We start from the raw sequence: 14,001 nt of genomic DNA, 5'->3' as shown, positions 1-14,001 counted from the left end.
TAGCGTCGACTGGGTCAGTTAGCTGACGTTAGCCAGGTTGCAACTGAATGCCGTTTAACGTTATACGTTTTCTTGCTGTCCTCAAGCTGAAATACTTCCATAATTTACACAGAAAAAAAAAGTTTTAATTAGTTGTTTGATGGTTGTTTTTTTGTGACAGCTCCTTAATGGCCAGCCTTGGTTCGGCGTCAAACATGGACGACTGCCTTAATGTGGCATTGTTGGACCCCCCAACATCTCCAACCTCACCCAAACAAGGCGGTATAACAGCACCTCTTGATTTCTCCTACCTCACGCCTTCGAAGTTTGGAATAACAACTAACAGCTTCTCTGTGCCCTCCAAACTCAAAGGTGAACAGCTGTTGCTGAACAGATTCTTGATTTTTCTCTCTTCAGTGTATCTTGTCAGATGCTCCTCAGTAAACAGCTGTGCCCCCTAACATATGTCCTGTCTTATGTTGAGCAAAGCAACTAGGGTATTAGTTTATGTTTTTGCCAAATATGTTGGGAAAGAACTCAGGGAGAATTTTACCACACATTTTATCTTAGACAAATCCAGAGTGTCACAGCTGAAGGACAGACGGAGGTCAACAATTGGAGTCAGGGGATCCCCAGAAACCAATGCTCTCATCCGCTACATAGCCAAGCAGAGAATGCAGGCCCCTTCACCTGCAACAGAGGTATGAGCTTACTTTGGTTCCATTATGACATTGATCTTTTGCTGCAAGCAGTCCATTTAACACGGATAGTTTTTGAAGTTTTGCTAAGAGTGTCAGAAATGAGGCTAGACTTTCTTTGTAATATTCAAGGCACAATGAGGTTTTCAGTATCATTCATTTGGGCTTTATTTAGTTAATGGCTGTTCAGAGCTCAGCACTTTGTTTTTGCACAGCATCTGCGATTGCAATCGTCACTGCCAAGAAGCCAAACGCTGAAGCAGAAAATGGCTGCTTTCCAGTTTGTGATGGAGGACGTTGATGAGGAGGAGAAATTAGAATGGAAGATTACACCGGGAAAGAGAGATCAGAAGTTGGATTGCATCTGGGCAGGCAAGGCCCAGTCTGGTCAGTTATTGGACAATGTGTACAATAATCAATTAATTTGTTTCTTTATCGAGTATCATTGTCGTTTAATTCGTTTTAACACTTACGTCTGCACCCATTTAGGTCCAGTTTCAGTTAAGTGGAATTCTTATTAAAGAAGAACCTTCACATAAGCATGCTGTAGCCCTACTATACACATGATAGATAGACTGCTGTGCAGATTGTGTAACTTTTGCGATTTGTTTCTAATTTACAACCACAAGGTCAACACACTGGTATATCTAGTATATTTTGATGTGATCTGCATTTTTCTTTCAGCACACTATTTTATCTCCTTGCTCTACCAGTTGATCTACATGAGTATAAACCTATTTTCTGAGGAGATAAGACAATGATGGACATATTTAGTGGAGCTGTTAAAGAGTACAACTAATAAGATGCCCTAACTCTTACAGATAATTTGACTTTACCCCTGGGTAAGGAGAACAGGGTCACACCAGGCTATCAAGCTCCCACGACACCCCCACCCTTGAAGCGAGTGTGCAGAGGCCCGCTGCAGGAATGTGAAGGGAAGATTACAGGGGCCACATTCTCTGTCCCAGCATGCACCTCTCAGGAGGAGGTACAGTAGCAGCCTCATCTCTAAATACAGTAGGGCAATAATCCACTTGGCAAAATGTCATCATGAAATCTTCTCTCCCACAGGTTCAAGGTTTTGACTTTCAGAGCCCCATTGCACATCAGGACACCGCCTTCCATCGACAGCTTCAACATATGCCTTTCCCTATCCTATCACAACAAATTAAAACTAATTTAAACCATAGAGGTAAGAATTGTAATATCTGTGACAGTGTAAAGGTGCACTTGAAACCCTTTCTGTGTACGTACAGCAAATTATTTGAATCAATTATTTAGCTCAATGAGATAAATACTTGCCTTTTCACCCCCTTTTTTCCCCAGATGTTGCGTGTAGTTTTTTGTGGTTTCACGCAAGTGGGGCACAGGATTATTGTAGTAAATAATTATTCTGATGCCTCATGAACCATGATCATATCTATGGCTACATGTTTTCAGCATATTAATTAGTAATTGGGACAATTCTGTTTCCATCTTCAACTGTAGATGAGTCTGGGATCTCATCTGTTACCAAGAAGAAGAGGGTGCATTTTGGTGTGCCACTGTCCCCTGAGTTTTTTGACAAGACTCTCCCTCCAAGCACCCCGCTACAGAAGGGTGCTACCCCACTGCGTCAGCCAGCATCAGCGGCCTCAAAGCAGCGGTCTCTGCTAAAGACCCCCCAAAGAAATGAAGCTTCCCTTCCAAAGCCCAACTTCAACAGTCCAGAGGCTGGAAGTGGCATCAGTCAGACAAAAGTTCTTGAAGGAGCAGTGAGCAGTGACATTGTGTTCCGGGATTCAGAGGATGAGGTACTGTAACTCTCTTAATGATCAGTCATGATAGAAGTTTCTACTTCCTTGTGCTTATTTACAGCTAAGACCCATTCATTCAGGAAACTGCCACAGAAGATATGTTGATAACTGTAATCACTGAATAGAAGCCATATCTGTGATAAATAAACATCACTAAAGGCTTCATTTACACAGACTTTGGTACAGGGCCAGGAATGCATTTCTACTGGTCTTTACAGAATAAAGATGAAAATTCAACCAAGGATGTAAAGGCCCTATTACATTGTATAAGAAAAAATGCCACCTGTTGACCTCACCGGTGCAAGGATTATTCTGTCTAGATTTTGAGTTTTTTGCTGGGTCTGAAAAGGCATACAATTTAGGCTGCACCTATGCTGTCCCATCGCTTCTTCTAATATTACAGTCGGAGGTGGTTTAAAGGTGGTATAAATTGTGGCAAATTTGTACAAACCAACATATTTGAATGGTTTCTGCTTACCGTAATATTATGCCTTATGCAATTCACAGACCTTTAAACTTCCTCGCAAGCCAGTCAAATTTATGGGGCCTTTATCTACATGTTTTTGGTATATTGTAATTGATGGAAAATAAGGTCAAGCAATATTTTGTGCTGATCTTAAATATCACAAAGTTTGAGGGCACAGGATTGATCGCTGCTGGTGTTAATTGTGTTATTTTCATGTCCCTTTTATTCCTTTATATTCCTTTACACTAAGCACCTGGAAGCAACATTGGGACCTTATTATTTTTCCTGCCCAAAATGATCCCGGTTGACATGGAATGGCCAACAGCTGCTTTGTAATGGCCCAGATATTGTCTTCATTGTTTAGAAGACCACTTGCTGCCACAGAAATAATAATTTGAGTGAGATGCTTCTCCCCCCCCCCCCCCCCAACAGATTCCTCGATTTGTACTTGAGGAGGAGGATGAAGTTGAGCTTGAGGCAGAGCTGAACAGTGCAGGTGATGCATGTTTTTTTTTATTTCAACGAAGACATAATTGGCTGTTGCATAGAACTCCCATCCTAAGACCCATATGACCTCTCAGGTATTTCCGAAGATGCCTCCTCGGACGAACTGGCTGGCTCCCAGGCACATGTTGTGACCTCTCTTTTCAAAGCAGAGCCCCTACTTGAGGAACAGACAGGTACCATTTTAATTCCCCATCTCCACCCCCACCCTCCCACACACACACACACACATACACTCTTTCACATTCTAGATGTCTCTTGCCGTGTTCTGTAGTATTTGTTAGACTCATGGTTTTGGTCAGCTAAAGGTTAGTTGTAATAGTATTTAGTTTTATACCATATATTGAAGATTCAGTCTTAGATTTGATCAGTCAGGATTCAGGTTTAATCGTGTAGAATGGTGGCCATTCCAAGGGAGACAAAGCCTGGAGTTCCACTCATAGCTTCACCTCAGACTCATCTAAGGCCCAATGCAGACGGAGTCTAGTTTGCCCGAACCCGGAGAACCCCGTCTCCGAATAGCCCTAGCGTGCAGACGAACGCACTGTATCCGCACACTGTATCCGCACTCCCTCGAATCGGGGGTCCAAAGTGAGTAAACTCAAAATCCGGTTGTGGTTGGTGTTCGTCTGCACGCTATCCGCATACTAGGGATGCACCGATACCACTTTTTTACAAACCGATACGAGTACAAGTATTTTTATTTGTGTACTTGCCGATACCGAGTACCGATACCGATACTTCTTAGATTTAGTCTCCATGAAAGTGCAATTAATTTGGAGGCAGATTTTATTTTATCCTCTGCAGATTATGTCAAGCCTATAGTACAAAATTAACAGAAGGCTATCCCAAGCCAAAAATAAACAGAGCTTTCTGGTTTTAACACACAAAAAAAGCCTTCAAACAGACAATATCATCACATTAGACAAAATGCAAATATAACCAGATAAAGGCAATTCCATTTGCTGCATAGTTAACAACACAGTCTACTTAACAAAAAGTGAACAGAACTATTACTGGATTAGCAGAAGAGCACATTTCAGTTACAAAAGGATCAGAAGAATATCCTGCTCAAGTACACAAACAATCACTTAACCTATGTGGCACAGTCTTTCTCTCTACCTCTCTCTCTCTCTGTGTGCGTGCGCGTTTTTTTCTTTGGTTGCTTCGGTCTTGCGCCACTAGCATCAGTGAACTCTGTGTACTTAGCACTATGGTGCGTCTTCAGATGTTTAATCAAATTGCTTGTGTTAAACAGAGTACTTTCCTTTCCGCCCCTCGACACCGTAGCAGTGCAGATCTTACACTGTGCCTTACTCCTGTCGTCGTCATTTATCTTAAAATGAGCCCAAATCACTGTTAAGGCAGCACAACGGAATTGCTAATCGCTAACGAGATGCTAGCAGCTAAATTTAGCGAAACCTGTATACTGAAATACTTTGACACTATGACAAACTTTCCTTACACAGTCAAACATCAAGCAAATGCAACACAAGACGGCAAATAAGCTACTTACTAGTCTGACAGAGAATGGTAGGACAGGTAGGACAATAAATCACATTTTGTGTCAGCATAGCCTGGCCAGTTTGATGCAGTGAAATACTGATGAGTGGTATCGGTGCTTGGTATCGGCAATTCAACAACGAGTACGAGTATTTTAACGAAGTATCGGCACCGATACCGATACTGGTATCGGTATCGGTGCATCCCTACCGCATACCTAATCGGATTGCCCCACGTGATCGCATCATTAGACCAGCCAGAACAACGGACACAACCGGCATTATTTATTAACTGAATGGGTTGCCATGGCGCAGTGAGTTTGGCAGCCAGTTATAACAGCTCTCCAGTTTAAAAAAAATAATTCTTCCTATTACCTTGCTCCTTTTCCACGTGAATTTCCCTAACGGGATTAATACAAATCTATCTATCTGTTGTTAGGAAAGGGATGACATTAACAAGCCACACTTTAATCTATCACTGTTTAATCTATTTGCATCAGACCATTTTTCAAAACCCAGTTTTTAAAAGTGTCAGCAATAGCCTATATGAGCAAATCTGACGTGAAAAGATTTTTTATTATAGACGGAAGTTTCAAAACAGATGAATGTTACGTTAGCTTTAGTCCTGTCAGACAACGATAGCGATAGCTACTAGCTAGCGTTAACGTTACTTCAGAGGTAGCCTACAGTACGTGAAGGACAAAGCCCTCAACAATAGCCTACATTTGTTGTTTGTAATAAAACCATGAAATTGGAAGCAATTGTAAACCATGAAACATCCAGGATCCACAGCACTTGCATTGTGGTCTCTCGTGCTCAAGCTCAGCATCTCCATAAAGCAACAGGCATTTAAACAACTCAGACATGTCATGTTGCACATTGCTTTGTTGCACTGTTCTAAACTCTTTATTATCAATAACAAATATAATTATTTTTCGCTTAACCTACAGTCTGCTCTTACCACTGATTTTATAAACCACCATAATGTGTTACTGTGCAGATTAAATGTAGGCTATGCGGCTAAGCTAAACGTTGCTAGTTGGAGCTCAACTACTGTCATATGTTACTTTATTAGCATGCTCCTGTCTTCTTCTCCGTTTTCTTCAGTTGTCTTTAGCACCAAAGCGCCACCAACAGGCGTGGGGGATGTACTACAGCTGAGTCCAATCGGATTCGCTGGGTTCATGTGCACGCGATTTAAAAAGTTGATATGTGTGAAAAATGAACCCGGGTTCAGGCAAACTAGGCTTCGTCTGCATGGGGTCTAAATGATCTATTGTAGGATTTGCCCTTAAATGCTGAGTTTAGGGGTGTTACCGTCTATACAAAGCTTTTGTCCCGACCTGGGGGGGAAGGTGAGAGCAATGTCGCACCTCACTCCCCTGGTCAAAACCAAGTATATTCACCCAGGAAATGTTTACATGCTAGTGGAATCCAAATAAAAGTAACAATTATAACTAGGTATAATAAACATTGAATTATTGACTATGGCATATTCTTATTAACTATAAAATCTCAAATGCCGGTCCCTTCAGTTGTCTGTACACATCATGCTGCACTAGGTAGCATGTGTACCATAGCATGTTGCCAGTGACACTCTGGGCTTGAATTTTTTTAGAAATTGTAATGGATTTATTTGTCTTGACTATGTAAGAGCCCTTAGCTCACTTATTAGGACACCACAGTAATGGCTGAATCTGAGCTGTGTGCTTTTCTCCAGCAGGAGCTGAGCCAGAGCTCATCTCCTCCCCACAGCAGGAGCCTCCTCCTCTCCAGCAGCAGGAACAGCAGGACCCCGCCACCTCCAGCAGCCCAGGCAGACCCCGCGGCAGGAAGAGAAAGGTAAGATCTAAGCGTTAAGAGTTGCGTCTGTTCAGACAGATGCACCTGTTTTCTATTTTTGTTTCAGAACAAGCTTTGATGAGGGCTCCTGGTGTACTAAGGGTGTTGACATGAGTGCCCGCCTCTGTGTTCCAGCAACCAGCAGCAGCAGCAGCAGCCACAGCTGCTGAGAGTGAGCCCCAGTCTGAGAGCAGGAGACCCAGCTGCACGGCCTCGCCATCTGCCTTGGGGAAGAAGACACTTCGCGGCCAACGCCATTCGGAACGGAAGCGGGTGCACTTTGGTGCGCCGCTCTCTCCTGAGTTTTTTGACAAGACTCTCCCTTCAAGCACCCCACTAAAGAAGGGTAGCACCCCATTCCGTCACCCAGCCTCTGCAGGCGCAGAGCTGTGTCCAGTGCTAAAGACTGCACTGGGAAATGAAGCTCCACTTTCACAGCCTGACTTCAGCAGTCCAGAGGCCGGTAGTGGCTCACCAACCCTTGGCCAGACCGAAGGCCCTGAAGCAGCTGTGAGCAGTGATCTCATACTCCAAGATGCAGAGGAACAGGTAATGTTACTTTATCAATGATCGATGGTCCCTTAGTCTATAAAGATCTGTGAACCTGTTTAAATAAAGGTGTAGGTTGTATAATTGGCCACAAAAAAAAAACAGCAAAAACTATTCATATCTAAATACTTTACATACTTACATACACAAAAAAATACAGTGTTTACAGTGTGTATACTAAGATATACTTACGCAGATGCTGGTGTTTGATTTTACTAATGTGCACTCTCAGGAAAAGTGAATGAAATACTCACACTGTCAAGCCTTGGGCTGATAATCAATATTTGAAGCAGGTATTTAGTCAGTAATTTAGACAAGTATGGTTGCATAATAATCTTATAAAACGTTTGTAGTATAAATCTGTCTTTTCCTGCCTTACAGAATAGTGGATTTGCACTCTCAATTAATTAACTAATGGATGCTAAAAATGGTACTGTATTTCTCCTCCCTAAACAAAAGAGTGGAATATATTGTGGTTTATGCGTTTAACTTGATTAAAACAGGAAATGAGGGAGAGTGATGATGCTATATCAGCACTGAAAGGAATACGAGCAAATAAAGGCATCCAACTAACACCACAGTTAAAGTATAAGCTGCTGCTTTTCGAATCATTCACAGTGTTATGAGAGAGAAGGCTGACCAGAGGTGGCTCTGTCCAACCTTTTGTTTTCTGTAAATCTGCACCTTTAAAAAAAAAAAAAAAAAAAAAAAACAGTAAAAACAAATGACATTTTTCACTTACCTTGAAAAATAATTGAATTCCACTGTGTGTTTGTGTTTCAAACTCACCTTTGGCATTCGAGAACAATATTAAACTAGATATTACTTCAGGGGCTTGGCCAAGCTTGTGGTCAAGGAGAAATGTGTCTTGGTGAAATGTCACAACTTCGTTAAGCAGAGGCTTAACAGAAAGCTCTGTTTTATTGTTTTGTCTTCTGCTGACATTTGATCCTTTAATATTTACACAAAGCGCCTGTTGCCAGCATTGTCACTTTTACTGCTGCAGCTTTATTTGTTAGATTGGTATCCCATGAGACATTTGACATAGCCAGTGTCTGTTCTGAGACTTTTTTTCAGTTTTTTAAAGTAAAAAAAAATGTCTTCTCTCAGATTCCCAGACTTCTTCTTGAGGAAGATGATGAGGTTGAACCGGAGGTGAACACTGCAGGTAATATAAATTGTGTTACTTGGAGGAGAAAATAATTGCCTCCTGCACTGATCTCCCATCCTAAGGCCTATCTGACCTCTCAGGTATTCCCAAAGATGCCTCCTCAGACAAGATGGCTGACTCCCAGGCACCTAACATGAACTCGCCTTGCCAAGTGGAGCCTCTCTTAGAGGAGCAGACAGGTACAGATTCTGTGATCTTTCTCTCTCTCTCTCTCCCTCGCTCATTCTCACAGTCTTCTCTAATTCTCTCATCATCTCAGATTCCCTCTCATGTATGTGTGTGCCCTCCTCCTTCTTCCTAGGCTGCCATGGCAAGGGTTTGTGTGGATGTCAGATTAAAGGCTGAGTGTGAGCTGTGTGCTTTTCTCCCGCAGAAGCTGAGCTGGAGCTCCTTTCCTACCCGCAGCAGCAGCAGCAGCAGCCGCCTCCACCTCCTCCTCCTCTCCAGCAGCAGGAACAGCAGGACTCCGCCACTTCAAGCAGCCCAGCCAGACCCCGCGGCAGGAAGAGAAAAGTAAGATTTCAGAGTTGCGTCTGTTCAAACGAATGCTTCCCTCACTGTTTTTCAAACTTAGGCCCTGGCTTTATTGGGCATTCCTGTGTACTAACAGTGTTGGCACGTTGCCTCTTTCTTACCTTCAGCCACTGGTGGCGGCGGCGGCCGCAGTAGCTGAGAGCGAGCCCCAGACAGAGAGGAGGACTTCCAGCCGCTCTGCTGCTCTCTCAGCCTCAGGGAAGATGAAGGTGTGTCAAAAGCTCAAGTTGGATCAGTCTTTTCACATATTTGTTTTGCTTTGTGTTATGACTGGAGCTCTCCTAGTGCAGTCAAAGTCCTCATGAGACCCCAAAGTGAACATGCTGTGTGAGGTGGGTACATCAGTGATGCAGTGAAGAAGTCTCCAAAGCAACAGATAAATGCAACATTCTGTTGACAGACAGAGTGATGTAATGTCCTTACATGCAGAAAGAATTCTAAAATATCTGCTTTGGAAGCTGCTGTGAAGCACTTTTTGAGGCCGGCATGAGCCAACAAAGTGAATGTATGAGCTGGACATGAAGTCTGTTCACACCTGGCATTAACATGCGTCTTAGGGGATCCGATCTGAAGTGGACAACTCTAAGTACGTCAGTTCATACCTCGCATTAGAATGCGTGTCCACGTGTGTCTCGAGTGACCACAGATCTCACTTCCAGTCTCTATATGCAAATAGACACGTACATCATTTCCGTTTGCACAAACTGAATGCACCAGCCCCCCCCCCCCATTTTATTCACTGTGCCCCCTCGCTTTTTATAAATAAATAAAACTCAAATAATTGAATAGAAAGCACGAGCAGTTGCACCTAAACAGTGGCTTGTGAATGACTCTGTTAGCTAGCTGGGCTTTATCAACCTAATAGTGTTTGAGGGGGCACTCACTATTGGCAGCTTATGGCTTTAGAAAACTCTTAATCTTTGCATTAAACAAGTTGGCTAGAGGGATGGAAGGGGGCGAGTCAAGTGAACTCGTTGGACATTAGGCATACTTGGTGCGTAATTGGTTATTGAAATTAACTTTTATGTTTTACCAAAGATGTTTGACTCACTGGTAATATATCTTTATGGGCTTTTCGAAATTCAGACGTTGTGGACAAAGCCAGCTTTCAGTACGTACTTCTGCTTAAGTAGATGACGTCAGTTGAGTAGGCAGTACTTGAATGTATCCAGGACACATTTGCGTGTTGCGTATAGAAATGGTTTACTCAACCCAGTCAAGCACCCTTGCATACAGAAATAATTTAAAAAAAAACACTGATTAAAAGAGAATACTTGTGTTATTTCAAATATTCTTTTGGGGTCGGGGGTATCTGAAGGACTCTACAGGAAAGCGGCGTTTCGGAGGTAAGGATGTGGACCGCTCACTGTACGGGAAGAGAGCATACGCCTCCAAGAACCCTCTGCTCAGCCCCATCTTTGAACCCCCGCTTTCCAATGGTGTCTGCGTTACTCCAGCTAACCCTTCTGGAATATCCACAGGTAATACACCATAATGAATACACCAGGCTGCCTGTGGTGGCGGTTATGGTGGACAATGTTCTTTTCATTTGGGGCTGGTATTGGAAATGTCACCATGAGAATGAGTCAGAGAGAGACCTTTGCTGCATTTCTTGTTTGTTCAATTGACAGATCCCATTGACAGATCTGGGCTGGAGTGGAGACTAAAGCCAGTCTTCATGTCCTTGATGTTAATAGGGAGCAATTAACTTTCCGAGCACAAATTGCTTGTATTTAGAATTCAAAGAAAGACCTTCAGTCCTGCTGCCATGGTGTTTCTTTCAGCGATTTCATTCTGTTAATTTATTTTAAGGCCAGGGAAGGCAAATGGATTTGAACAGTACATTTCATAGTCATTGGTTATCCAAAGGGCTTGACAAAATGTCATGAAATATATAACTGAGGAAGCAAAGAATCAGTAGATAAATAGACTGGATAAAGCAAATAAAACTTAAAATACAAATTGAAAGCCAACCATTTACAGAAGAAGATAATGTAGGTGAAGAACGTTGCTCTTGTCTGGAAGTAATCTGAAAATATACTGAACCTTAGCTGCAATGAATGATGAACCGCCTGGAGAAACGTATGACAGTTACACACTTGTATCAGGGTATGGACGTTGCAGCTGAATAGATCAATATCAGTGAAATCTCTTGATTTATCACTCAATTCTGAATGAGACAAGGAGTCACTTAACATGATCTCAGCGATACTTTTTACATTTGACAACACAGCTAACACTCTTTGTCTCACACTCTTTGAAAAATAATTGAGTGTTGTCAAGGACACAGAAATAAGTAAAATGTAACAGGAGCCATGGAAAGTGCTTGAGATTTGACAGCATTTGCAGCATGACTTAAGCCCAATTCTCCCTAAAGGGGCACTAGAATGATCTGTCCTGCCTGGCCTTGGTACTTGAATTGCATGTTTTTCAATATCCGTATTGATTTAAAAAAAATAATTTGTACGTTGTTTTACAGCAAAGTGAAAATGCGCTGTGTGGACCATGATTGTTTAGTACACCAATGACTGTAAAGAGAGAGACTGTGCAGCAAGTGCTTTATGGAGCCAGAGCATGCGTAGTGTTAGGGTTTACCCTAGAGTTAACAGAAAATCAGCCAAGTCTGCCCAGAATGAACCATATTTGGTTACATTTCTGGCGTTTCCTCCGGTGGCTTCACTTTTGACTGAGCGTAGGCTGTCCATTGTTTCTACAATCATTGGTACACACCAACAAAGGAAGCTTAAATTGGCGGTTGGTTTAAGAGTTGTTGGTGCCGATGAGGTGATGAATGTTTACCTGTTGTTATGAATGTGGACAGAAATTATTTTAATTATTTCATTTCCATATCTTACAGTAAAAGCAAGTCGCAAGTCTCAGGAGTCTTCTCAGAAAAACCAGAGTGAAGCTGCGAGTGATATTCATCACTGCAGCCACCAGGTGGCGCCAACGCTTCTGCCCGAGTCATTCAGGAAATCTCAAGCGACCTCACTGAAACCAAGCCTTCACCTGAAATTCCTGCAGCCGTATCAGAGGTGAGTTGCTTGCTCTCTGAGACTGCCTCCAGCACCACACCCAGAGGCAAGGCCGCCCAGGGCCCAAGCCTAAACCCAAGACCCTAAAGCTGGGGCTGCCTCGGCCAAGCCCACAGTCAGACGCAGCAGGGCCGGAGAAGTGGCGCCCTGCACATTGATGCTGCTACTCACGTGTCTGAGGCCCAGTCTGCTGGTGAGGAACATGAGAATGAAACCGGGCAGAGAGGAGGACAGATCCTTACGAGGCAGAATCGGGTGCTCCTCGGCCAGGCGACTCATGACCATCATGATGGGGATAGACCAGAGCTGAGCCCTCACCACTCCTCTGAGCCTGCCAACACCCATGGGGTTGAAGCGCCGCCGTCCCACGAGCCCTGCAGGGAGACGGAAGATCAGACAGAGGCAAGCACTGATTGCAGACGCACCCTTACAGTGAGGGAGATGGATGTGATGTGGCGACTCGGCAGCACTGGAAGCCAGTGCAGGCAGACAAGCAGAAGCAAACCATCAAACACCGAGCAGAGCCAGAAGGAAGAGCTCCCTAGGCAGCCCAGCACAGCGGCGTGGAGCTCTTGGGCAGGATGAGGAGAGGGTGACTGGAGAGGGAGGTGACTGGGGAGAGGGAGGTGACTGAGGAGAGGGAGGTGACTGGGAGAGGGAGGTGACTGAGGAGAGGGGTCTGAACCAAGCTCCCTCTGGGTGGAGGATGCTCGGGCAGTGCTAATGTGTCCAGCAAAGACACAGACAGAGATAGGCTGGAGAATGGGCACAGCAGCAACAGGAAGTGACCTCACACACAGACAACACTACTCTGGACCATGGCAGCAGGCAGAGTTCAGCATCGAGACGTGTCAGGCCGTGGCGGCGGGCAGGGGCTCGGTGCGGCGCAGCCTGAGGAACCGGAGCGAGCAGGGATCCGAGTCTGGAGCCTCTGGCCTTGCGTGGTGGCGCACACGCCCGACATCACCACGAGTGCCACAGGAAGCCGGGCTGGCCGCAGAAAAACTCGCTCTGTCTCAGCGTCACCCTCCAGCCCCAGCCTGCCTGAGGAACCTGAACCTCAAGATGAGCCTGAGTCGGCAGACGAATGACTGCACAGTGGACAATATGAGTTTACTCAACTGTGGGAGAAGACACTCTTTTAGTTTGTTTTTAGAGGAGGTTGGTTTTATTTCTGAACCTTTTTGCTTGTTCATCTTTTAATCTAGTCATTAATAGTTATCTGTGGCAACCCCGTTTCTTAGGTCGCTGGATGCATCACAGTGTATTACTTAATATACTTAACATATTCATTGTGCTCTTAAACATCTCAGCTCTGTTTGAAAGAAGCTCTCTTTTAATGCAGTGTGACCCTGTAAATATGCCCATGTTATTGCCCATTAAAACCACTGAATGACATGCTGATTGGACCTTCATTTCGCAGAGAGCACTTTTGCACGTTGGTATGACTCACCATCTAAACAAGCGATGATTATTGAACTGGTTGCTGTAATTTCTGTTTGAGGGACCTGTGAGGGACTTAGTCATGGATTGTTTTTTTTTTTCATGATTCATAAGCACCTGTTAGAAATACCTTGTGTGACACCAGTCTCTGTTAAGTCAGGGTTCCCACGGTACTGGAAACCATGGAAAACATGGAATTTATTTTTTCATTTTCCAGGTTTGGAAAAGTCATGGAAACTGAGCAAAAGTGAACACTTACATGGAAATTGAAACAGTTGTCCTGGAAAATGTTATTGGATGATGTGTAGTAATAAAATGAAACTATTGAGCACAGAATTAAGATGAGTTTATATAAACCCTTTACATGTGAACAGCTTTTACTGTGGATAGAAATGGATGATCCCAGGTTGTAGAGCATGCTCTTGGCATCCTATCTGGTATGTTGGAATTTGATGCAGGCAACCTGGTGATATGGACTTTAA

The 14,001-nt window shown here is 43.7% G+C and overlaps 1 protein-coding gene across 1 annotated transcript; it reads left to right on the top strand.

The window, feature by feature from the left end:
- Positions 1–164: 164 nt before the first annotated feature.
- LOC122132554 (cell division cycle-associated protein 2-like) lies at positions 165–12,080 on the top strand. Its single transcript, XM_042707232.1, has 16 exons — positions 165–351; positions 550–680; positions 893–1,064; positions 1,499–1,665; positions 1,749–1,869; positions 2,166–2,470; positions 3,372–3,435; positions 3,521–3,619; positions 6,669–6,787; positions 6,923–7,336; positions 8,447–8,504; positions 8,588–8,686; positions 8,881–9,020; positions 9,149–9,250; positions 10,360–10,522; positions 11,899–12,080. Exons 1-16 carry the CDS (start codon positions 168–170, stop codon positions 12,078–12,080), a joined length of 2,520 nt encoding a protein of 839 aa, XP_042563166.1. The 5' UTR covers positions 165–167.
- Positions 12,081–14,001: the final 1,921 nt, after the last annotated feature.

The sequence above is a fragment of the Clupea harengus genome, unplaced genomic scaffold (assembly GCF_900700415.2).
Source record: "Clupea harengus unplaced genomic scaffold, Ch_v2.0.2, whole genome shotgun sequence".
Lineage (NCBI taxonomy): Eukaryota > Metazoa > Chordata > Actinopteri > Clupeiformes > Clupeidae > Clupea > Clupea harengus.
The sequence above is the reverse complement of the archived record's forward strand: the minus strand, read 5'-3'. Positions and strand labels throughout refer to the sequence as shown.